The sequence below is a fragment of the Manacus vitellinus genome, unplaced genomic scaffold, assembly GCF_001715985.3.
Source record: "Manacus vitellinus isolate BGI_N305 unplaced genomic scaffold, ASM171598v3 scaffold_59_pilon, whole genome shotgun sequence".
NCBI lineage: Eukaryota > Metazoa > Chordata > Aves > Passeriformes > Pipridae > Manacus > Manacus vitellinus.
In genome coordinates, this window is record NW_021940681.1 from 1516689 (window position 1) to 1541202 (window position 24514).

A 24514-nucleotide genomic window follows, 5' to 3' on the forward strand; every position below is an offset into this window, starting at 1 on the left:
GAATGACAGAGTCTTGGGATCAAAACAAATGAAGAAGGGTAGATTCTGTCCATGTCTATGTTGGTAGTCCTCACTGTCCCTATAGTCATACACTCGGTTTTGTCTGCCAAGTGAATTGTAGAATAATTGGGTTTAAATCAACTGTCTGTTCCAGTGATTTACTTCATGCATGAGCAAATGTCTTCGTCTAACAGGGCTCGAAGGAGCAAGAAGGAGTAAGAATTGTGCAATATATGCCACGACAATGGCTATATCATCTGTACTAGCTGAAAGGAGCATGCTGCAACATTAAAAGTCCCTGAGCTAGACCTCCAGCTGACCCTGGAGGATTTCAGTGATGATGGTGAAATACACTTGAGATCATATTTGGCCCAAGACAGGAAGCATGGCTTACTGCTGTGGCATTACTCTGGCCACAAGGCACACAATGCCTTGCCTGCTAGGAGAGTTTTCAATTCTATGTCAGAGGAGCCAATATACACCAAACCTATCTTTTCCCCGCATATGCCATTGTCAGGAGTGGGTTCATCTCCTGGAATTTCTTTTATTTCATCAGGGGAGTTAAATCATAGTGACATGATACATCCTTTCATGGATCATTTTGAGATAAAAGACTTTTTGATTTCAGCAGATCCAGAATTACCTCATAAGGCTTGACTTCCCTCCCAGCAGATCAGAGGAGAGGTAGTTTTATATTTTCTATGAGTCTGAAAAAATTGTGGTTCTGAACAGCTGCCTCATTCTGCAGATTGCCCCAATTCCTGGTATGTGTTCCACAGGGAAAAGGTTACTGAAAATGGAAGGTTCCTGACCTCAGGACAGAGAGTGGCTGGCTCTTCTGCTAACAACCTCTTTCCTGAGAGTAGTTGTTTAGCAGGTCATTTAGGGACTGAAAACCCCCCATCTCTTTGCAACTGCTCAGTGGGATTAGTTCTGTTCCTGCCTTTGGAACAGGGTTAAAAAAAAAAAAAAAAAAAAAAAGGAAAGATTCCTGTCTGGTTCAGAATGAACCTGTATTTCAGATTAATTACATTTCCAGCAAACCTCAACCCTAGTTTTGGCAGGCTCTACACTACGGTCAAGTCATGGAATGAAGCTCATGTTCTTTTACTGATTTTCTGTAACACACAGCAAAAAGGGAAGTTGGTAGAAAAACAATAGGATGAGACTTCTATCATCATAAACAATGAAGGGTACAAGTAGTAACAGGATGAAAGGGAGAAGACACTTAAAAATATAGACAGTAAGATTTTTAACTTGGTAGGAATCCTATAGTTTGATTAGTGAAAGAACAATTTAGGTGAATCAAATTCTGTTACTTTATGATGTTTGTGGCTGTGTGCTTGCCTTTTGCTTATGCTAGGAAGTATTGTTTTCCAGCACCTATATTGCTGCTTTCCATAACAGAAATAAAGGTTGACTTTTTTTGTTGTATATGAATAGCAAACCTCACAGTGGGAAAACATCATGGCAATTCTCTGTTTTTTCCATCTTCGAATAATTTTTTTTCTTAAGATATTTCCTTCAGTTTTGCCAAAAGGTATCCTAAGTATTTTCCACTTGTATGGGGGAGAAACCTCAGAAAGTTAAAGTTCGATTCATTTTTTAAGAACAAAAGGAAGAACTGGGAAAAAATATCTATGAGTGTAATTCTTTAAAAATTAGTCATGTAGTTTCCTGAACAGCATTTCAGTTTAAATGTTAAAGAGAGATTGTGTCATGCTCAGAATCTTTCTTTCTTTCAGCAACAGTGCTGTCTTGTGAGGTGGAGCCAAGGGAATTAAATTTATTTCTGCAGAAAACAGTCATAAAATATTTGCTGTTGGAGCACTGAATATGGCTTTGGACACTGTAAGACTGATTTTTTTCAGCCTGGTTTTCTTGGAGCAAGTCAGGTGCAATCCCATTAAAGTTAATGAATGAAAAATAGATATAGGAGAGAAGAAAATTAGAGTCCCTTAATGTTAAGTGCCTGTAGAAGCTTTGTGATGGTGCAACAGAAGGTACCCAGAGTGATACAAGGGTTTTAAAGAAATCCAAGGGACATGCTTCAGATGAAGGGAGACTGGGGGATTATCTCACTGAGGAATAAGTTAAGGCCAAATTAAACAAATTTACAATGGATATTTCATTACAGAATCAGAAATTTTTTGGTCCCTTACCATCCCAATGCAGCTGTGTCTTTTTGTCTGTTACTAAGCTTAGTTTTAAGGATGTGGGAATCACTATTGGAATTATTATTGAAATCACCTTAATGAGATAAACCACAAGGAACCTCTTGTTTCCTCTGTTAAACTAAATTCCATCTATTTAACACGATGGTCAACATTGGTCAAGCTGCTTTCCTGAGGTAATATCTAACCCTAATTGCTCTGTCACGATTTGCAATATTAATAAAATAACCCAAGGCACAGGTTACTTATAACTAGCAATCTCTCTCCTCTTCCACTATAGCAGCCAGGAAATGAACTTTTTGTTTACAATTTAATGAGCTAATACAGTGATTTAAAGGTTTCAACAGCATGAAGTGCAATATAGGCAAGTATTTTTCTAACAGCTGCTAATATATTTTGATCAGTCCTGTTTCAGAGCAAGAAATATTTTATAGAAATATGTCTCATTTCACTCCAGATACTGTTAAAAAACCCGAACAATATGAAATTGTAAAACAAATGCTAACCTTTTTTTCTTCTGACTAAAACCACAATAAAGACAAGACTTAAGTACAGAAAAAAAAACCTTCTTACAGATAAATATGTGTTGCTATCATGGTACAGTAAGTAGAGAAAACTACTTCCTATTTTAAATACTTGGGCTTTTTTTCTGACCTTAAACTTAATTTGCAGTGTATCTGCATACCCTTCCCAGTAACCCCTTAGCCATGGTGACATGACGGAGGTAAAATTCAGGCTTTTCTGTTTGACCTCTGTAGATTTTAATGCAGTCAGAGGCACTGAAAAACCCACAAAATCAGATAATCTTGTTCTTTTAGCCTGCAATACTGTGAGACAGAGTGGCAACTTCCTCAAAAGATGCAGGGGAAAAGTAACCAGCTGACAAGTGCACATCCTGCATGCTAAAACCCAACCACTCCAGTATCAGATTGTCAATGACTCTACAGTGTGACAGCTACTTGTTGATTTCAAACTAAGAAAGGTCTTTTCCAAAGTCTCTATGTTGAGTTTTCCTGCTGAAGATGCAGCTGTAGAGAGATGGTATTGCTGGTACCCCATAGCACATGCTCTTGCCCTCTGCCTGTCCTCCTCCTAGGACAGGGTGTTCTGACTCAAATCCTCCTAGAGCTTGCTGGCCCCAAAGCAAGAGACCTTGACCTCATCCTGCCCAGAAATTTCCTGTTACCTTTATTTCAAACAAAGCCAGGCAAACTAGGGTTCCTACGCACATAAGAAGAGCTTTGCTGAATGAGGAATTCAGGGCTGAGATCTGATTTCCATTTTTATTCTGTTTCTTGCTTCTGTCTGCCAAGTAGAAGAGGTTTGCTCTGCATCCTAATGAAGAGTCTAATCCAACTGACTAAACTGTATAAACTAACTCCTTGCTGTAGCCTTTGATGTTGCTAGGGCTGGCCTTAGTGTGTTCCAACAGGCCTCTGAATGTAGCTTTCAGGCCCTTCCCCAATGCTTATATAATCCACTTCTATTCTTCCTGGCCCCATACAACTGTGACTTGGGCTGGTTCTTGGGGATGTGCTCACCCTAAACAGAGAGACTGATATTTAAGACAGGGAGAAAGCATTAACATCCCACCACCACACCCCACCCCCTGTTCTGCTATGGGAGAAATGAGCCCAGCTGTCAGTGCTTGGCATAAACTAGACAGAGTTTTAAACTCAGTAGAACCTATGATAAGGCACTAGGGAAAAGTTCTGGACATTAAACCCTGTTTTTTTACCTAACCATGGATGTGTAATGCAGAGTCTTCTAAAGGAACGCTTGCAGGTTTAATTTTGTCCGAAAGATTCTCAGTAATAGATTTCAAGGAGTGTCATAATCACTGGTATATACTGGGCCATTTGCAGCCCACATGTGTTAGACCATGCCTATGCTGCGTGATTACAGTGGAGAACTTAATAATACCCCTGATAACCTGATAACCAAACACCCTCATAACCCCTCAGTTCTTTCTTTCCACTCTGTCCTGGAAATCAGTCCTATTCCAGTTGGGGAAAATGTTCCAAATAGAAATACGACTCCTAATTTCCCTGGGGCTACCATTGGCTGGTGGGGACTGGGTTTTTTTGGGTGTGGGGTTTTTGCTTTGTTTTGGTGGGTTTTTTGTTTTGTTTCGTTTTGTTTTGTTTTTTTGGTTGTTTGTTGGGCTTAGCTTAGTTTTTCCAGTGGAAAATAGCTTGTTACAGCTTTTTTTTAAAGGGACAAAGTTCATCCCCACTTGTCAAGGTGGCTCTTTTGGTGACTGTGTCACAGAGATGAGGTTAACATCACTCCTTCTCCATCACATTTTCATTGTCCTCCCTATAGGCATATGTGTATAGGGTGGGAAATAAGAACTCAACTCCTCCTGCTGTCAAAGTACATGTATACCTGGAGCTGCTAAGGAGTAAAGGCTAGTGACCTTTTTTCACTATTACAATCCCAGGGTTCACCTACCTTCAGACCCACACACTAGCAAAAACCTTTAATTGCAATGTGGCAGTTCTCAGGTTTTGCAGGCCCATTAGGGGTTACAGGCTAAATCTGAAAACAGCACCATCCTTTGGCCTGTCATGGAGCAACTCTGTAGTGTGAACACAGTCAGGATGCCTGCAGAGGTGGCCATTCTCCAGAACCTTCCTGGAACTCCCTCTGAGAGGACATGTAGTATCACTCCCTGTGCCTCAAGCACTGTTATTTGGTTAAACTGCTCTTTGTGGCCAAGACTGTTCAGAGGGACTGTTAGTGCAAACAGGGTGAGAAAATCCTACAGTGATAAGTGTTTAGTGCCTAGTGCATGAATTTGAAGGGCTTGGGTAGATATGGAGGGAGAGATTTCTACTCCCAGTTTTCAGTATATTTCCTGGAGATTTCTCCCTTGTTTTGAAGGATGCTGGAACTGTTCACACAGAAACTGCCAAACCACCAAACATGATGTCTATTGCTTTAAAATAACCTAACATCAATTTCAGGTTGTCTTAATTTACTGAGCAATAAACTAAAGCTGTTCAGCTCCTGCTACAAAAACAGCCAAGAGGCCTCATAGGAGGACAGAAACACCTAAGAGAAAAATTATGTTGATGGCTGAGGATGGAAAGGAAACATCTGAAGCAACCACTAAACAACAGGTAAATTAGCCTGCAGAAAACTAGTCCCTAGGACTGGTCTTTCCTTCAGTTTGTCAATATGACTGTTGGATTGGATAGGTCATGCAGTCTCTGGGGGGAAGGTGCTCACGCCATGTGACAGTGTTTGATCTCATAATACTTTTATAAATGTTTTGAAACTCCAGTGAGTAAGTGTTGCTAACAGCAAGGCTGAAAGAGACAGGACATCTGCTTTACTGACAACTGCTCTTGTCCCTTTTTATTTTCTTGGTGTCAATTAACTAGCCATTTTTTTTTAGTTTTTCATAAAGTGAAACATATCTGGTAAAACCCTATGGTATTCTGCCCAGAGCATAGCCCCAGGCATTGCTATCATCTAAACAAATAAAAAATTGTCTCTTTGTTAATGTCATCTATCCAGGGCCAGGCCTGCCACAGGAAAAGGAGTCTATTTCTAAACTACATTAAATATTTTCATAAGGAATCTCCACTTGCCCTACCCCAAAACAATACTGAACTTTTTCCTTGGTCTGCTAAGATGCCTTAGAGATAAAACCATCTGTAGGATTCTCCCTGGTATGACTTGCCATGTGGAAGGATGAATCAGTGTTGGACCAAGCTGCATTCCAGGTATTTTTACCCCACTGGACGGGCCAAAGATACTTTTCCCTGTCATTTAATCACTGAGTCATTTAGGAGACTAAGTCCTTCTGGCAGGCCCGCTCTAATGTATGGCATAAATCAGCATAGAATAACCGCATGCAGGCCAAAAACCAGTTTGCATCACAGGCACACTTTAAGCTTAGCCCCACGTTTTGCAAAGGTCAAAGATGATGGGGGGCTGGTGTAGAGTTACAGAGTATTCTGAGTTGGAAGGGACCCACAAGGATCATTCAGTCCAACCCTTAAGTGAATGGCCTCTATGGGGACTGAACCTGTGACCTTGGTGTTACTGGCACCTTGCTCTAACCAACTTCTAAGTTGCTGATGGAGGTGTTTTCTGCTGCCTAGCTGAGGAGGAGGAGATGTAACTTTTGGTTTCTTTGGAGCTAGAAGAAATGAGAGAAAGGCCCAGAGTAGATTATAGATTTGGGATCTCTGCCTCTATCAGGCATTCATCATTGTTGGCCAGCTAGCTTCCCTTACCTGCTTCATCACCCTCCTAATCCTCTACCCTATTATTGGAGCCCTAGAAAACAAAATACTCAACTTCTAAAAATACTCTAATAGTTTATAAAAAACATTGGTCTTGTAAACCAACAAGTGAAGACTACACCTCTTCTTTAGGATTCCAAAAATCACCTCAGAAAAAAGGGACCTAAACCTCTATCTCCAATTCCCAAAGCTGGTATTTTACATTAAACTACTCTCTGATTTTTACTGTTAAATTGCCTGAATCACCCTGTCAGATAACCATCACACAAACTCCAAAACAACAAGTAAAGTTAATAATAGCCCCCATCCTGTGACCAAAACCATCCCCACTCCACAAGAACAAAACAGCTGCACCACTAAAATCCAGTCAAACAGAAAACATACCCCCACTATCAACAGTAGCCATCCCAAACTTTCAGCATTCAGTAACTCCCCCCAATAACTACCTCCAAGTTCTAAAAGACCCACACCATAACAACCAATCCCACCAAGCCTCTGGAAAAGAGTCTGCCACTAAAGACAAAAAATAAACAAAACCACTGTCATTCCACCAGAATTAACCATAAACAACACCAATGACACAAAGGAGACCCCCAAACTCAACAACCACCCACCCCCTGCAACAGACGCCAACAGCAAACCTACCATTCCATAATATGGTGAAGGGTTAGATGCAACTGCTAACCCTCCCAAAACAAAGCACAACCCTAAGAAAAGTAAAAAATAGGTCATAATAATTCCTACTTGGCCTCTCTCCAAGGTCTATGGCCTGAAAACACATCATTGTAAGCTTCAGCTACAGGAACCTACCAAAAATACTATTTTTATTTTTTGCTTCCCCCTCCCAACCTTCTGCTCAGTCCTCTCTGCAGACTACTGATATACTGTTGGTAGCTTCTGCGGTGTAAGCATAGTCTGCACACGGTCTTGCAGGTCATCTTTCAACTGCTTTGACAGTTTGCTGAAATAATCAGCATGCTTAAATGCTGACAGTTTCGTTCTTCTCCCCCCCTCCCCACCTCCAAGTTCATTAAAAGGCTTTGTTCCTCCTTGAGGATTTTACACTCAAACATCTCTGAGGCAAGCTACCTTACACACTTCCCTTTGTTGTGCTCAGGGGAATGGATTTCATTGTCTTGCACGCTGTTTGCAGGTGATACAAAACCCTGCCAAGGCAGAATGGCCCCAGGCAGTAGGAAAGATGACACAAAGGACCAGGCAGAATTCTGCTTGTTCATATCTTATGGCTCCCTCTCTCCTCTTTGGTTTCTTCAAGAGCTCAGGAACTGCATTTCACAGCCAACCAAATTGCCCTGCTACTTCCTTAGTACTCTCCTGCATTTTAGTTCCCTTCATTTTCTTTTCCCTATACTCTCATCCCAACACTTGGTAATTTCCATCTCTTTTTCTAAAATGGGCAATGCCTCATCTTCCTTTCTATATGAAATTCAGCTTGGATCCCCGCAAAAGGCTGAATGAACTATTCTGTCAGCCATGCTAGGGTGAATCTATATCATTAAATATTATTTTCCTGTTACAGTTAATACACATTAACAAACATTATTTCAAAGCAATATGCATTTCTGTAGAGTGTCTTTCTCATCCAACGTTGTTTGGGCTTGTCCCTGTTTATCTGGAGAGCTGACATCTCCACAATGAAACACCTCAGGCTTATTTACTCTCTCATTTGTAATTTGATATAATAATGAGCATATCCACTTCTCTCTTGCCCTAGAATCTTCCCCTGAGCAGACAATGCTCTCCTCTGCAGCACAATACTGTGATGTTTTCCAAGGGACACATTAGGGAACTTAAGATAAATATTAGTTCTTGCTACTGATAGAGAAAGTGAATGTTGTGGATCGTTAGGATACAGCATCCCAGCACAAACAGGTCCAGTTGTATAATTAAATAGGCCATCCAAGTACCGGAAAAGGTTGTATCCAGAGACACAGCTTTCTAAGGGCTAAGAACAATGCTGATAAAGATCAAGTGGCTAATTGTAAGCAACAACCTCCAAATTGCCTCCGGATGAATAAATCACAGTGAGTGATCCAAGCATATTTTCACATGGATACGGTCTCATTCACAGAGGCAGGGAGCTGGAAAACATCAGGGGTGAATTCCAATTGGCTGGAAGGGAATGAAAAGATCTGGATTTCAGTAGGGATTACGTCACACTTCTGTGTAATTATTCCTAGCCAGTGGAACCACTGCAAAAGCAAAAAGGCCCAGAGAGCAGGACTGGACACCTACTGTCTCTGGTTCTTTGGGCTGGTTGATCAGCTGCTCTTGTTATGATTTCCTTTGACATTTCCAGAACTAATGTGAGGACTGGCAAAATGCAAAGAGAGGAGATTTGAACTTCCAGGATTCTTCCACAGGGGATAAATTAAGGCCAAAGATCTTTGTAGTGAATAGTCTGCCCCAGCAATTCTGCATGAGCTGTGGCTGGAGCTGGGCATGGAGCTGGGAGAATGTGTCCTGGGACATCACAAGAGGCATGAAGGAAGGACAGTTTCTTCCCTTTTGAAGCACAAGTGAGTGAGGGCAGAGACAGTTTATCAAAAGTCCTCCTTTGCTAGCAACCTAGATGGACATTACTGCAATGCAGGGAAGCACTTTTGGGGAATAATCCTTGTTACACCTTCAGAACTTGTATTTGATACTGAAGGCCAAGGTCCTGAGTGATGTTTGTTCTTTTAGCTATTGCAGTCACCACAACATGAGTGTTTTTGTGGAGCTGGCCATTAGTATCTTAGCCTTGGCTAAGTGCCTATGATAACACAGAGGTCTGAGGTACCTCTGAGACCTCTGCTTAAAGCCTCACCCAGTCATTGCTGAGTCTGTGGTGACAGGCATAACCAAGCAGAGCAGTGCTGCTTTGATGTGTGGCTACAGTTGTTCAGAAAATGCTGCCATCACTGTGAATGCATTTTATGACAGTGGTTTCTATGCCCTTTCCTGTACAGGATCTACTGTGGTGCTTGCAAGTATTTGTTCTCTGCTACAGAGTCTTGCTTTAAAACAAAATAATTTTCAATCCAAACCTTAGCACTCTTGGCTTTTCTTGTTCACTCTCTTCTAATTTCTAATTGTAAAAGCTGCAGTCACATTGGTTTTTCACCTAAAGTGCAGAGCCTGTCAGCTCCAAAAAGTAAAAGTTCTGAGTGGCAACAAAGAAGACAAGCGAGCATTCTAGACAACACCAGCCCCCTCAGACATGGCCCGTGTGAACACACACCACCCCCAGAAAGCATTTTCTTCAGAATTCTGACCAAGACCACCTGTCCTCCAAAGCTGTTCAGCTCCCAGCAGTCTGTTCCTGCTGTGGGGAAGAATGATGATCACATTGCTAAGCTAATGCCATCAAGCCTCTCTGGCTCTCATTCACATCCAGCTCTTGCCAGAGTCTGGAGGAGAACAGCTGGGCTGCTTGTCACTGTGTGGCTTCTTAGTCATCAGTGCTCTCCAGTGCAGGAGTGGTGGGAGGCTCAAGGAGGTGGTGGCAAGAGTGTTAGTTTCCTTATGCTGGATCCTGCAGTACTTGATACCATTTATTCAGGAGATCTTGAGCTGAGAGTTGATTTTGAGAGCAGCATCAGAAGATGCCAGGCTCTTTCCTGAGTATAACTACCATCACTGTGAATTTAAGTCCTTGTAGGAAAAAAAGCCTGTGCTGAAACAATTGTAGGCTCCAGCAGAGCGTCAGTAGTGTCACAGAGAGAAGGACATTTCCTCCACAATTTACACAGATTGCTTGATGAGGCATTACAGGACCTCACCAATCAATGTTGCTGTCAGCAGACTTATGATATGCCCATGATTCCAGCATGCGGAGAACCTTGAAGGCAGACAGGAGCCAGACAAGAACGATGGGACTCCTAAAGCATAAGTCTGGAGTCAGGGTTCCTGTCTGTGTGTGTGTGACCTAACAAATGCAGGTTTGTCAGGCCTGAGCACAGAAGAGTGCAGAGCCACACTGCACTGCCTCAGGATGGCAGAATGGACTGATGCCTCCCAATGTGGACTATTTTATCAAATCCATTGCCAAACTCGTATGCTGGTTTGCAAGCCCTGCACATTGCTTATGAGAAGCAATAGAAAAGCAATTCTGAGCACTTTGAGCCATGGCCTCCAGGAATCTTTCACCTCATTCTTTCCTAGAGGATACAGCTATTCTAAAAATAATTTGACAGCCAAGGTCCTTATGCTTTTGGCTAAAGTTAGTCTCTGTGGGCTTATGTGTTAGGCATTAACTGTCTCTGGGCTGCTATGCCAAGCTGCAGAAGGAGGATGTCTCAGGAGAACCATCTGAGTCCTCCCCCATGTCGGTTCTTTTCTGATAGCAAACCCTGTGAGAACCTGGGGGTCCTCACCTAGTGGATGCATGCTGTGGAGAGAAGGGATCAGCACAGGGATAAATGGTATCAGAGATTTACATGGACTGACAGAGCTCATGGACTAGGATTAGGAAATAAGCTCTGTTATGAGTGAAGACAACAAATTCTGTAAGTCTGAATTCAGAAAAGTCCCATATGGGACTTTGAAAAGGGCATCACAATACCCAGCAGTAGCTGCTAAGCTTCTGGTGGCTGGGTCCCTCTTTAACTCATGTGCTTTGTGTTCAGACATACTGAACTATCTGCTCCCATATGGCTTCATCACCTTTGAACAAAACACTGCTGCTGAGAATAAAGTGTAGATTCCTAAATGGTAAGACTATTTAATGCCACACAAAGTTGGGTCAGTTTAAATATAAATGTAGTAAGAATATCAGGAGATGACAGGACTGTTAGCATTGGCACTTACTCAGTGTTTACCTTCAGATAAATCATTTGATATCTCAATGCTATCACTTCCCCAACAGTAAAATGCAGACAGATGCTAATTTTATAAAAAAACATTGGAAAAACAGAGATTACTGTTATATAATGATACTCAGGTAGTCATGTCATCAGACTTGCCTTCTAAACAAAACTTAAACCAACAAAAAGAATTTGGTCAAATCAGACTTGCAGTCCAAAAGTCAAACATGATGGGATTTATCACTATTGACTTCAGCAGGCTTGGCTGTAGGCAGCCTTTGCCAATATCAGTGAGCTCTATGAAATGTATGTAGGTGGAGCTGGCTAGGAGTTTTCTGTTAGAATAGTGTCATAGCAGAAATTTGTATTTTCTGCTGTATTCTTATTTAATTTTTATTTCCCTAGAGAGAAAAAAAAAAAAAGTCACTTCCACATACTCTGCCTATTGTGCTCCCTCTACCAACAGCATCTTGGAGCCATGTTTCTAGGGCTTCCAGGTCCTCTGGCTCCAGAGAACATGTTGGCCACTGCTGTAAAGCCAAGAAACCCCGAAGTTCAGATCCAAAATCCTGATGCTCAGGATCCCTGTGCAGGTGTTTTTCTGGCTTGTCAACTGCTGTGACTTTTAGCAGCATGCAGGGTCATGGTAGCATTCACTTGAAACAGAATGTCATTTTGGCTTCCTCCAGACAAAATGTCCTGTCTCTCGGGATAGTTATTTAAATTTCTTCAGTTTCAGTGTCTATTGGGCTTTCTCTGACAGCCATTAGATGGTTTGGCTAGGATGGTGGCACCAGGGGTTCCAAAGCAAGTCCATAACTCTTTTTCTGCAGAGGAAATATGCTAGGATTTGTTACAGCAGAAGCTGCTCTATTCCCCTACTTGTTACAAGTGCAGTTTCTGTGACCATTTTCAGTGTTTGGCCTCCACTGAGCACGCCAACAGACCTTATGCAAAAGCAGTGTTACAAGTACCTACAAAAGTTGTGGGGCCCCCAACACAAGAACGAAGTGGACCTCTTGGAAAGAGTCCAGAGGATGGCCCCGAAGAGAATCAGAGGGATGGAGCATCTGTCCTCTGGAGACAGGCTGAGAGAGCTGGGGTTGTTCAGCTCAGAGAAGAGAAGGCTCTGGGGAGACCTTATAGCAGACCTCCAGTACCTAAAGGGGGGCTAGGAGAGGGCCACAGAGGGACTTTTCACAAGGGCATGTAGTGATAGGATGAAGGAGAATGGCTTTAAGTAGAAGGAAGGTGGATTTAGATTAAATATCAGGAAGTAATTCATTACCATGAGGGTGCTGAGACACTGGAAGAAGTTGCCCAGAGAGGTTGTGGTTGCCTCATCCCTTGAAGTGTTCAAGGTCAGACTGGATGGAGCTTTGAGCAACCTGGTCTAGTGGAAGGTTCCCTGTCCATGCCAGGGAACTAGATGATCTTTAAGGTCTCTTCCAACCCTAACCATTCTATGATTGTATGATTCTATAAAAAATGCTCAACAGAGCTATACTACATAGGCAAAATATGCTATATACATCAGCACAAGTCAATCCAAAATCAAAATCCAAACTCTGATTGAAAATATGCAACAAGATAAATTTCTTTAGCAGGAACCATATTAAAAAGTTTTGTAAGCAACTTAAGAACAAAACTCCATACAATTACAAGCTCTTGCACCTAATATTTCAGGGAGAGACAAAAAGAGAAATATAAACCTTTTATTAGTACCGGCAATGAGAAATGAGATTTAATTCAGGAGTGCAATATATTATTGAAAGGTTGTGCAGAATTTAGAGATAATAAATGATATGTGTGAGGGGGAATATATATTATTTAACAGTGGGTGAGAGGAAGGCAGCAGAAAAAAATAGTGTTCATTTATTGAAGGGATCCTGGGACAGAAGCAAATGATAATTCCATCAGGCAGGATTTGAAGGACATTGAAGAGAGAAAAGTGTAGCTCAAGAGATCATCTAATTTATCTCACTGGTGATAAAATTAGCTTGAAAACTATTTCTAAATGGCACATAATTCAGATCTGAGGAATGTCTCTTACACATAATTTAAAAGGAAGAAGTATTTGCACAGTTATTATTAATAATGGAATATTTTACTTAAAAATTCAGGAACTTACTGTTCCTCTAGTCAAGTTTTCCTCATATTGAGGAAAGTTATCTGAGAAATGTGGAGGCATTTTAATGTTTCATATGGTACAGAAATTGTTTTCTTTTTCCCAAGACACCAAAGTAAGAGGCAAGAAGCACAATAAGTTTTATCAGGAATGTGTGAGTTTGTGATATAGACACTTGAGGCAGCTCTGGTTTTTATTATCTGACAACTGGGCTGCCACAACTGAGCATTTCTGCCAGAGGCATGTGTAACCACCTTATCATATATCTTCCTACTTTGCTGTCTTATGAACTATATGGAGCTGTATCAAGCCAAAACTCACCTCAAACCCTAAAGTGACAAGGCTTACCTATATGCCTGTATAGTTTAATTGTAGAACTTCCCAGGAACAATGCTGTGTAGCAAAATATGGAAAAATTAAAACAAACAAACAGAACTATCTCCATTCATAATGCATTTGCTAGTGTCACCCTGTTCTCTCCAAAGTCTATTTTTTTTACGTGGAGTTTCAGTTTTCAAATGATGAGACTCATAATTTCCACTTACATCCTATTATGCTTTTCTAACATTTGTCAAGGAGACTTTTTCTTGAGTAAGAATTACCCTGTGTTTCATTTTATCCTGCCCGAATATACCTCTTTGTCTTCCCGTAAACATTTTAATGCATCCTTTCTATTTTTAGCTTTTTGATTATTGCAGTTTTTAACTTTTCCATGACCAGGGTGGTCATTCTTAGCTCTTAGTCACTCTCAAGATTACACTTCCCTAACATTATTTTCACCTTTCCCTGAAACCTTTCTCATTTTCCTATTGCTTTCTAGATATAAATTCACCAGAATCTTAATAGGTCTGATGACATCCCGACAGGAGGAATGGGATCAGCCTGACCCTCATGGAGTCTCTGGGTTGCTCAGATATTTTTTGGCAGACCTTGAATGAATGTCTTTCATATTTGGCTGTCCATTGCCACATCATAGTAGAATTTTGTAGACACCTGGTCCATTTTCTGGGTTCCTAGTGGCTTTGGTTTGACAGGAAAGTTCAGGGATTGAGCCCTGCAACCTGAAATCCTGACGCTTTTAGTTCAGTTTTGGTAGGGCTGTCTCAAACTTACATTTTGGGGTAAGTATTGTTGAATTCATGGTACATTTCATGCATAATTCTGTCTGAAGTTCTCTACCTTGTCTTCTGCTTCTTCCTCTGTCTGCTTTGCAAAGCACATGGAAAAGTTAGGCAGTGACTGCTATTCAGAGGGCATTGCACTAACACTAGGGAAATGTTGATAAGGCCTTTAGGTAGGATAAGATCTCTGGATGCCAGTTCTTTCTTTAACCACTGCTGTGTCATTGAGAAAAGTCCTCCCATGGGTTATCAAGACAGATTTTCCTACTCCTTCTCTCATTTTGCTATGAACAAGTAGTGCTGTTGCAAAACAGAGGATAAACGACACGTCTAAATTGCCTCAAAGGTAGGAAGCCAGAGTCACAGGGCAGTAGGAATGTTTTTTGACTGTTTGTTTCTTTGTTTTACATGTGGAGCAGGGCAGTCTAACTAGTGGCCTAGGAATGGTTCAAGCTCATGGAGTGCTGCTGGAGAGCCCACCACCTGCTTCCCAAGGAAGTGCTGTCCAAGCAGCTTCCAGCCCTGTCTGTGCTGTAGCAGTCAGGCTAGACCAGGCACAGGTATAGCTCGGGATGGATACAAGGTGGGATGGGGATGGCTGTGGGTGAGTGAGGGCTATGAGGGGAATCCTGCCCTCTCTGGAGTGATACTCAGAAGTACTCAGTAGATGGCAGGATCAGACCCATCCTGCCTAGGCAAGGGAATCTGAAATCAATCGAATACCTTAGAAAGCTTAGAAACTGAAGAGAAGTGGATTGGCTCAGGTGGTTGGATTTTATGGCTAATATGTATCCAAAGGGTAAGGGCAAAGATAGGTATGAATGACATTTACAAAATGTTCTTTCCTTTTTTTTGACTTCTGAGAAATGTCTGTTGGAGAATTGGATGTAGTCTTACACCAGAAGAGAATGTTGAAAGACTTCAATAAAATATCTCAAACAAAGGAGGCTGTCCTAAAATTCAGTGGAATACACTGCACATTCTGAAAGATATAAGAACCAGTCAAAATCACAGTCTTGATGGGAAGCTATCCGCAAAAAGATAAGATGAACTTGGATGAAGCACACGGGCTAGGATTCCCTTCATAATAACTGTTCAAAACTCCATTGTCTGTAAAGGGAAAAGGTGCAGAAGAGATGCCTGAAGCGTACTATGTGAAAGGGATAAAAGGCAAGTCAAACTGAAGAGGGAAAAAAACCTATAGAGCTCAAACCAAAGCAGTAGAAGCAAGTACTAGAGTAACTGTATGAATCTTTCAGGCTAGATAATATCACTGAAAACAGAGAGCTCAGCTGTAGTACTGAAATGCAGAGAACACACCAAGATTCAAAAACACATTTAACTGGTAGAGAGAACAAAGGAACTTAACAAGATTATCTGAACTTAACAAAATAAATGGAGTGGCTGTGCCTCTAGTGGCAAATTTTAAAGAAAAGGACAGAAGATGAGGGAAGACCCTGTGTTACAAGAGAATGGACAAGCAGTAGCTAAAGGCACGGGTAACAAAAGGGACACATCTATTAATAATACTAAACTGTTTTGCCATCAGAGGAACCCTGCAGTGGCTCTGTAACATAAGTGGCTATGAGCTAATGCTTGTGACATCCCTATGATGAAAGGGGTGCTCTCATTTGTCAGATACAGCAGATGAAGCAACCCAGCTATGACCACAGTTTTTTAGCTATGATTAGATCTCCTGACCTTCTGCCTCCATATCCTCTGTTCTAGGCCATAGTTCAGTACTAAATTAACCTGTGTAGGAAACACTGAATTTACGTAATAAATTAAACCAGAGCTGTTCCAGCCGGCTCACACGTGCACAGAGAATCTAAAGAAAGTGTGACAACAGAACAAATCAAAAGGACTAGAAATGAAATAGCTTAATGAGTTAGGAGACTGAACAAGAACAGATACTTATAAGTAAGTAAGTGTGGCTTTGTGAAAATTTTCCAGGATGGACCTAGAACACAAAAGTTGTTCTGCAGAGTTGAACTGGACCACATGCAAAACAGAAAACCTGTATTTATGATAAAAAATAGAACTCTGAGTGATGAAACAGATGTTTCATCTAATTTTCTCATTTGACAAGCTCAGTGTGACTTTACATTGAAAGAGAGAAACATAAATGCAGGGAAATGGATTGCTGCACAAAGATATGGAGGGAGTGACTGGGAACACAAAGATCATGACTGCAAAGATAAGTGTTCTGAGAATTTAAAACACCTAGAAAACCTATGTTCCCATTGTTTCCCTTTCATTTATCTATGTGCTTGTGTATACGCATATCCACCTATATATGTGTGTATATGTGTCTATATTGTACATGAGAAACATCAAGGGCTAGAAATAAATTCTGTTGAATTTTTATCATTATTCTTTTGCTGACAATGATACTGATGCCAAACACTTGGAGCCAAGAGGAAATGCTGAGCTCTCCTAACGGGATGTGTTTTCATTAGGAGCACTGAGTCCAGGCCCATCTCTAATGCTTAAACATTAGACAGTTTTTCTTGCCAAGACTTGTGCTCACTAGTGCACAAATGATTCTTCCAATTCATTATTTGATGTCTTCCTTATGTGAATATTTGAATGGTCCACAATCCATATAAACAGATGTATTTGTGTGTGCTCTGTGTAAGGATTACAGGGCAGAGGCCTTAGAAAAGTTTTTTCTCTGAAAGTGTAAGGATTGAAATTTGGCTTCAGGTTAGCAAGCAATTAGCTATGAGGCAAAACAGAAAAAATCAAATTCTAAAAGTAGGGATTGATCTCTTTAGCATTCATCTATGTATCTTCAGTGGAGTATTACAGGTCCTAGGTAAAAAAGCTATGTGCATATCTGTGTGTTGCACTGAATCCTTTCTCATGCAGTTTTTCACAATGAATGACCCAGGCAAAGAGAGACAAAGAGATGGATAACTGTGTGTATAATAAATCATGTGTTTCCTACATTGCTGTGAATTCTACCTACAGAAATACACATATGTAATTTCTACATACAGGAAATTGGTCTTTAAAAGTGACTTGGAGAAAGTTAATAGGGCATGGACATTCTCTGTCTCTATAACAAAGAAATTACAGCATCAAATAAAATTATCAGGTGTCAGGCTAGAAACAAAACTAAAGAAGGCAGTGCATTTTTCACGCAGCCCTTAATCTGTAGAACTCATTACTACAAGATATTGTGACCACCAAGTATGTAGCTGAGTTTAGAAAACACCAAGACAAATAAATGTTAAAAAAATATCACCAGGGTATGTTATACCAAAAATACCATTTTAGTTCTTCTAGACCTGGATCTTCAGACTTCTGAATGCTGACAGAATATGCCAGGAAAGTATCCTATATGCTTGTTCTATTTTTATATTCCTTCCTTCAAATCTACTCTTTACCCCAAGTGGACAGGTTTCTGTGCTGGGTGGACTTTTGTTCTGATTTAGTATGGTTGGTTTGATGCTGTCAGAGAAATCTTGCTTATGATGCCTAATCTAATATTTACTACTTGCAGTAGTTTTATATAGACCATCATCCGTATTTCCCCAATAGAGTGAACCCTGTGGAAAGGGTAAATATTCCAGTTTCGTAAATATCAAGTTTCCTTTTTAATGTAATTATGCTAATGTTTGGTCTATACAAATAATGATGCTTTAATATTTCAGCAATGTTATCTGCAAATCTCTATAAAAATGTAAAGAATTTGAAAGAATTTTAGTATAAGGTTTTTAAGGATCTACATTTTTTCTTGACCAGGCATAGTAGTTCATTCAAAACCACTTTTAAGATAGAAAGTGTTTCAAGTACTAATATTCTGAAAAAATGATCCCTAATGATTCAAACACATGCACATGATCACGTCACACTTCTGAGCAATCCCATTGAAACTAATGGATCTATATAGGCTTTGAAAAGTGACATATATATGTGTATGTAGAACTGACACCTAAACAACTTTCTAAAGATCAGCATATACCAGGCTTTTATTTTTTACTCCTGTGTCCATTTTAGTTGTTTTTTCAATGTTCTAAATATAGAATCATCCTAACACAGTCCTGTTTTTGTAATAAAGTGGATTTTTTTGAAATATCTGAACTGTCAGTGGTGATGTGTAGGACTCCAGGTGCTCCTGCTCATGGTATTGTGGAAGGAGATGACTTTAAATACGGGGCCCAGGTTTACTTCAAGTGCAACGCGGGTTACAGCTTAAAAGGCAGCCGTGTTGCCTACTGTCAGCTTGATGGGATTTGGTCATCACATCATCCTGAATGTGGTAAGGTCATTTTAAGTTTTAATTCTTATGAAATACTTTGGCCAATGTATGCCCATGAAACTAGACTATTCAAATCTCACTTGAAATTTGGTAGATCTGTGACTTAACGTGTTCTTTTGTCTTCCTGTCTTTAAGAAGCAGTAGAAATTTTTATTTTACTCTGCTGGAACCCAAGCCTGCAAGACTTTCTTACATAAAGGTCTGACTGAAACATCAATTGACTGAAAACTAATATCCTCAAAGACTTTAGGCATATATCCTTTTTATACACAGATTGAAAATGTCTAGGACCAAAGCCAAGTGAGGGACATTGTCTAACAATGAATAGTTATTTCCATTATTATGTATCCATGACACCTTCTCTGCAGAAATCTGGTGCGCTCTGCGGAGGTCACTAGGGGCTTACTCTGTGAAGGCTAGACCCTTATTTCAACAGAATTCCCATCCTAGAGAAAAATGGATAAAAAAGAAACTTCCATTCATTCTGGCTGTGCAAGATGGCATGACTACCATTCACATTGATATACCTATGAAATTCCAAGCCCCTTCTTCTCATCCAAAGAGACTTTTAATTTTTCTTTAGTTGATTTGTATGGCACAATTTCATTTCCATATTCCAAAATAATTTGTATCAATTGAAAAAATACTTTTACAAGTGTGTTATGTCAAACAATGTAAATTTGAGGGAGAGTGTTGGAAAAGATCTGTATACAAGTTCATCTGAAAGAGCAAGCACTAAGCATTCTTCCATCTAGAGAGAATGTCTCCAGTTGCAGTCAATGTAATGTCAGGATCATGCTAAGTCCCTGCTGCATAATGTTCCTGGCTAAAGATCTATAGAAAGATCTGTCTCTAGACTTGGCTGTTACTGAAGTGCTAGGCGATGTAATTTGGGTTTCTCCTTCCCAGATGTTTTCTCTTCGTTTTTAATCTATCAAAAAGGTCATAAACCTGAGCTTAGGGAAGAAGACAATTACTCTTCAAATTACTGAAATAAGAGAAGGTCTTAACTGACCTATTTGGTCAAGCTTTTGGTACATTTGGAAACCTGTACTCCACTCATCAGATGATGCCTCTAGGCTAGCCATCAGTGCAGAAAGCAACTTGCAAATAAAGTATTATACTGTGGTGGATTCCCTGTAGTCTTTAGCTGCTATCAAGTTACCATTCACTTGCTGTTCACAAGTGAGAGAGCCTGTGAGGTACAAAGAAGGAAAAGGGAGCCAAATTAAAAGGAGACAGGGCTCTGCTTTTCCCTTTCTCCTGGTTGAGGGAAAGTTCAAACATCCTCACTGTTTACTGAATAGGACTTGTGGAAAAGTATTTAGGTACATATATAGCTTTGAGCATGTACTAAAACCCATAAAACACAGAAATGTATGCTTAGCTTGATTTTACTCAATGTTAAAAGCATATGCTCTTCATTAGACTTGCATTGTTAGGGTTACCTGTGTGTTTAGATGCTTTGCTGAGTTGGGCTTTGTCTGGTGGCATGAGGATATGGGGACAGGACAAGGCCATACCTTTGCACTGTAATTGTGTTGATTTCAAAGTGATTTAAATAAATGTCTAAGTGCTTTGTTATATGTTGGTGCTTTTGTGAAGTGAGGCTCAGCAGGCAGCCAAGTCTGAAGCAATGATATGAAAAAGTCCTTTTGGGTCAGTTGATCTGTCTCAGTCTTCGGCCTTCTGTCAGCAGAGCAGCACCAACACCAGCTGTCTAAACTGGATGTTTGCTGGTTATCATGCAAGGAGACATCAGGCAGATGAATTAAACAGAATTGCACGTTACTGTCGTCCTGACAAGAAAACTGAGATGAAATCCAAAGGGAAAAAAATAGTACCTTGTCACATGCTAAATAGAAAGAGCAGAGTTAAAAATACAGGGAAAAACATCTACTAGCATCAAATAGTCAATCCAGATTTAGGCCAAAAAATTAAGTTTATTGAGAGGAAAAACCCAAACCCAAACGCAACAAAAATTAAAAAGAAGGGGAAAATACTGGGAAGGAGGAAGTAAAAGAGGTTTTATAGGCAGAACATAGCATGAGTAGGCTTTCCATATTTACTTTGTAGTATCAATAAATACATATATATATTCTCTTTCAATTCCCATATTTCCCTGGATTATTGAGATCTCTCAGTGCTAAGAAAACAAAATGCATACATTTGCATGCATGCAAACATAAAAGTAAAATGAAGCAGTCTAGTTTTATTATCCAAGTCCAGTGAAATATTGAATGCACAAGAGGGAAATGAATGACAAGGGCCTATTTCCTGCAAATAGTTTAAGTATAGCCTTTTATGTTATTGAAGTTGCCTTGTTAATGTTAGTGGGATATTAGCACCATGTAAAGTCAAGGTTCTTTTTCAGTATTGTCAGCTACTTCTTATGGTTTTAACAATTTGAGAATTTTTAACAATTTAAGAATCTTATCCTTTCGTGAAGACTGAAGTATGTTTTATAAACAGACATCTCTATATTATAATTTCTTCTTTAATATTTGATATTTTCAAAGACAGGGATCCAAGAATGGTCTTGAAAAGGCATCTTTAATAAACTGTAGATTGTTTAGTAACATGAGAGTGAAATGCCAAGCAATTTGATGGGTGAAAATAACATAGTGAATGTGATAAAATGGTTACTATCTTTTTCCCCTATCATTAGTTCTAGATGAAAAAAACTGCTCAGATCCTGGTGGCCCACTCAATGGCTACAGAAGAGTAGTAGAAGACACTGGGCTCTTGAATGGACGCTATGCAAAAATTGGCACAGTCATTGCTTTCTTTTGTAACAACTCATATGTTCTTAGTGGGAATGAACAGAGGACCTGCCAAGACGATGGAGAATGGTCAGGGAAGCAACCAATCTGCATAAAAGGTAGTTTACAAACTTTTTTACCACAACTCACACCAGCTGCTATGGTTTTACTGGATTTTGTTTAATATAATTTGCACTCACCAAACAATCATTTTTCTAAGAATAAGCTGTCTGACTGATACCTGATACTGAGATAGGTAGTTTGTGAGCCCTACTGGCTGCTATACTCAGACAGAGAAGATGCCAGTGATTCCAGAAGATTCCATCTTTAAACAGGGAAAGGAATGTTCCCTAAAACCCTTATTACCCCTATTCTAGGATCAAATTTGCATAAGATCAAAATCAAAGAAAATCAGCAGGGAATTGAAATAGAATGAAATGATTGTCTCATGAGACAGTTGACAACAATCAGTTGGTGACATAGGGAACAACTCTCCTCTCACAATCCTTTTAAGACAATGGGACCAGTCATGAGTGTAAAAGGCCAAGGCTTTAGATTGCCTTGAAGATTTGGTTCAGAAAACTGCACACTTGAGGACATGCTTAAACTATCTGTATTCATTAAAACACTGAATCACACCTTTAAATCCTTTGCTAGAAAGGGAATTATGCTATTGACCTGGAGCTATTATAACTGTTTATAAATCCATGAATGAATGAATCAATGAATCAATGAATTTGGGCTGTGGAACTCCCAAATTCATTTTATCAAAGCAATCGTTTGACACATATTTTAATGGATTTTTTGAAAATTGAAGTAATGATAATATAAGGAAATGCATCTGTCTCCTGGGGAATTTGCTTTATTCTGTTATTTTAGATGAAAATATTGTCCCCCTGAAGAGTATAATCATCTGTAAAAAGAATCTTTATTGATGTTTACTGTGATAGTGACATAACGGTTAACATATATAGTAATCACAAAGAACTAGATATTGTTAAATCACACAGAATACAAGTGTTCAGGCATACAGATAAAATCCATCCTGCAAGGTTTCTTTTCTCCCACTCTGTGCAGCAGGAGGGACACCCTGGCAGAGTTATTTGAACCGATAAACCTGAATATTTTATCCTATTCTAAAAGTAAACAAATACAAAACTAGAAATCCTGGATCTCTCTTCTGTTATGTTATGCTTGTTCAGGTAACTCTGAGGTGTTCCCCTGAAACAGAGTCTCCAGTTCCTTCCATGAGTACACAGACTCTTAGAAGTCCGTAACATCCTGCCACCTTTCTCTGTATGCCGAGCCACTGGGATTAGCTGTGTGGGGCTACACAGATAGAAATTAAGTATTTTTGTATATAATTCCATTATTTCTAAAGTTTACTCAGATACAAACCCATCAGCCGTAGTGGTGTAAATCTGGCATTCAGACACACTGATGGAAAAATCCTCCTCCATGTCTGAAAGTGCCAGTGCAGAAGGTGTTCTGTAGCTTCCGCTGCTGTAAATGGGACAGATCTTGCAAACTGTGAAGTATTCTTCCAAGGCTTTAGGGTTTAGGGTCTGTCTTTATTTTAATGCACATAACTTAACTGCCTCTTTTCTTAATCCAGTCCACTATAGCTAGTGAGAGGAAAGGTTGGAAATGTGTATGAACCATAGCACTTGAGCTGTGAATGTGAAAAAGTACTGTGCAACATTATATTTTTTCTAGCCTGCAGAGAGCCAAAGATCTCTGACCTGGTGAGACAGAAAGTGCTTCCAATGCAGGTTCAGTCAAGGTGAGAATGCAATATCTCAACTACAGTTTAAAGAAAAAATGTGATTTCTTTTTCCTTCCTCTCCTTTTCACTCTGTGTATTTAGCCTGCCTGAGCAGCGATTCCTACAAATGCACTGATAACCAAGCAATGAGAGCTGCTGGGAGGGGAGGTCTGATTAAGCACAGGTTGAAGCTGCTGGAGGCAGCCAGGAAGAAATGCACAGATAGAGATGTGCAAACTACAGGGTGATGCTGGAATTCTGCTTTCAAGCTTGTGACAGACTATGAGAACAGTCTGAGAACAGTTCCTTGGGCTAATGATGTGTGTTAAAATATGAACATGTGCCGCCTTAGTGAAAAAATGTGCGGGGAGAGCAAAAGGAGAGAAGGGAACAATGTAATGTAATCTGCAGTGTAATCTGCTCCCAGTAAATTTCACCATCCAAAGCACTATGAGATTGGGTTGAGTGTGGGCATGAGGGAGAGGAGGGAGTAGAGTAGGAAGGGAGGAAGAAATGAAAGATCAGAATCTTCCTGGGCTTACTCTTCTGATGATTTCCTGAAATAAACCCAATCTGAATTAGTTATGTTCAGGTTCATTTTTGTCCAAGTAGTAATTTCTCATTTCAGGGTTATTTTTGCAGTACATGACTCATTTAATTTTAGATGCAGTGCAAGAGCTGTCCTCATCTTTGGTCTTAAGAACAGTCATATCGGGTCAGAATAAAGGTCCAGATCAAGCCATATCCTGTCTCTGGCAACAGCCAGTAGCAGATATCTAGAGAAGGTTTTAGGAACAAGGCAAGCATGCACTTCCCAAGCACTCTCCCACTCTCCAGGTCTGTGATGTATGACTGTAGAGATGTCCCTGAGAGGTCAACCTGAGGCTTTAGTGGCCATTAGGAGATTTTTATTGCTTAAATTTCTCAATTCACTTGAATACAGGTCTTTTTATGCTAAATGTTTCGGATATTAACACCAGCTGTGTGAGGGCACGTACATGCCCCCACATCCACAAGATGCCATGAGATGATGCCATCTCATGTTTTTGGACTGTTTTTAATCCCTTGAAGTAGAATCTCCATTTCATAGGTCAATAGTGAGGCAAAGTCTGGATTGTGCAATATTGCAAGTCACATGTGAGTTTGGAATGGGACCCTGGCAGTCTAAGCATGACCACAGCAGCTCTCATCCTCCTTCCAAAATACAAGAAACTTGCCGTTGCTCTTGTT

General features: G+C 40.1%; 1 protein-coding gene across 2 annotated transcripts in view; it reads left to right on the forward strand.

Moving 5' to 3' along the window:
- Nucleotides 1-24514, forward strand: part of PAMR1 (peptidase domain containing associated with muscle regeneration 1) — a 59889-nt gene that overhangs the window by 30342 nt on the left and 5033 nt on the right. Inside the window, exons 7-9 of one of the 2 annotated variants that reach the window (XM_008919950.3) lie at nucleotides 18587-18757; nucleotides 21426-21638; nucleotides 23236-23302. In XM_008919950.3, the coding sequence (XP_008918198.2) occupies nucleotides 18587-18757; nucleotides 21426-21638; nucleotides 23236-23302 (451 nt within the window). The remainder of the gene's footprint in view (nucleotides 1-18586; nucleotides 18758-21425; nucleotides 21639-23235; nucleotides 23303-24514) is intronic. The other variant, XM_008919951.3, reaches the window with a different exon arrangement.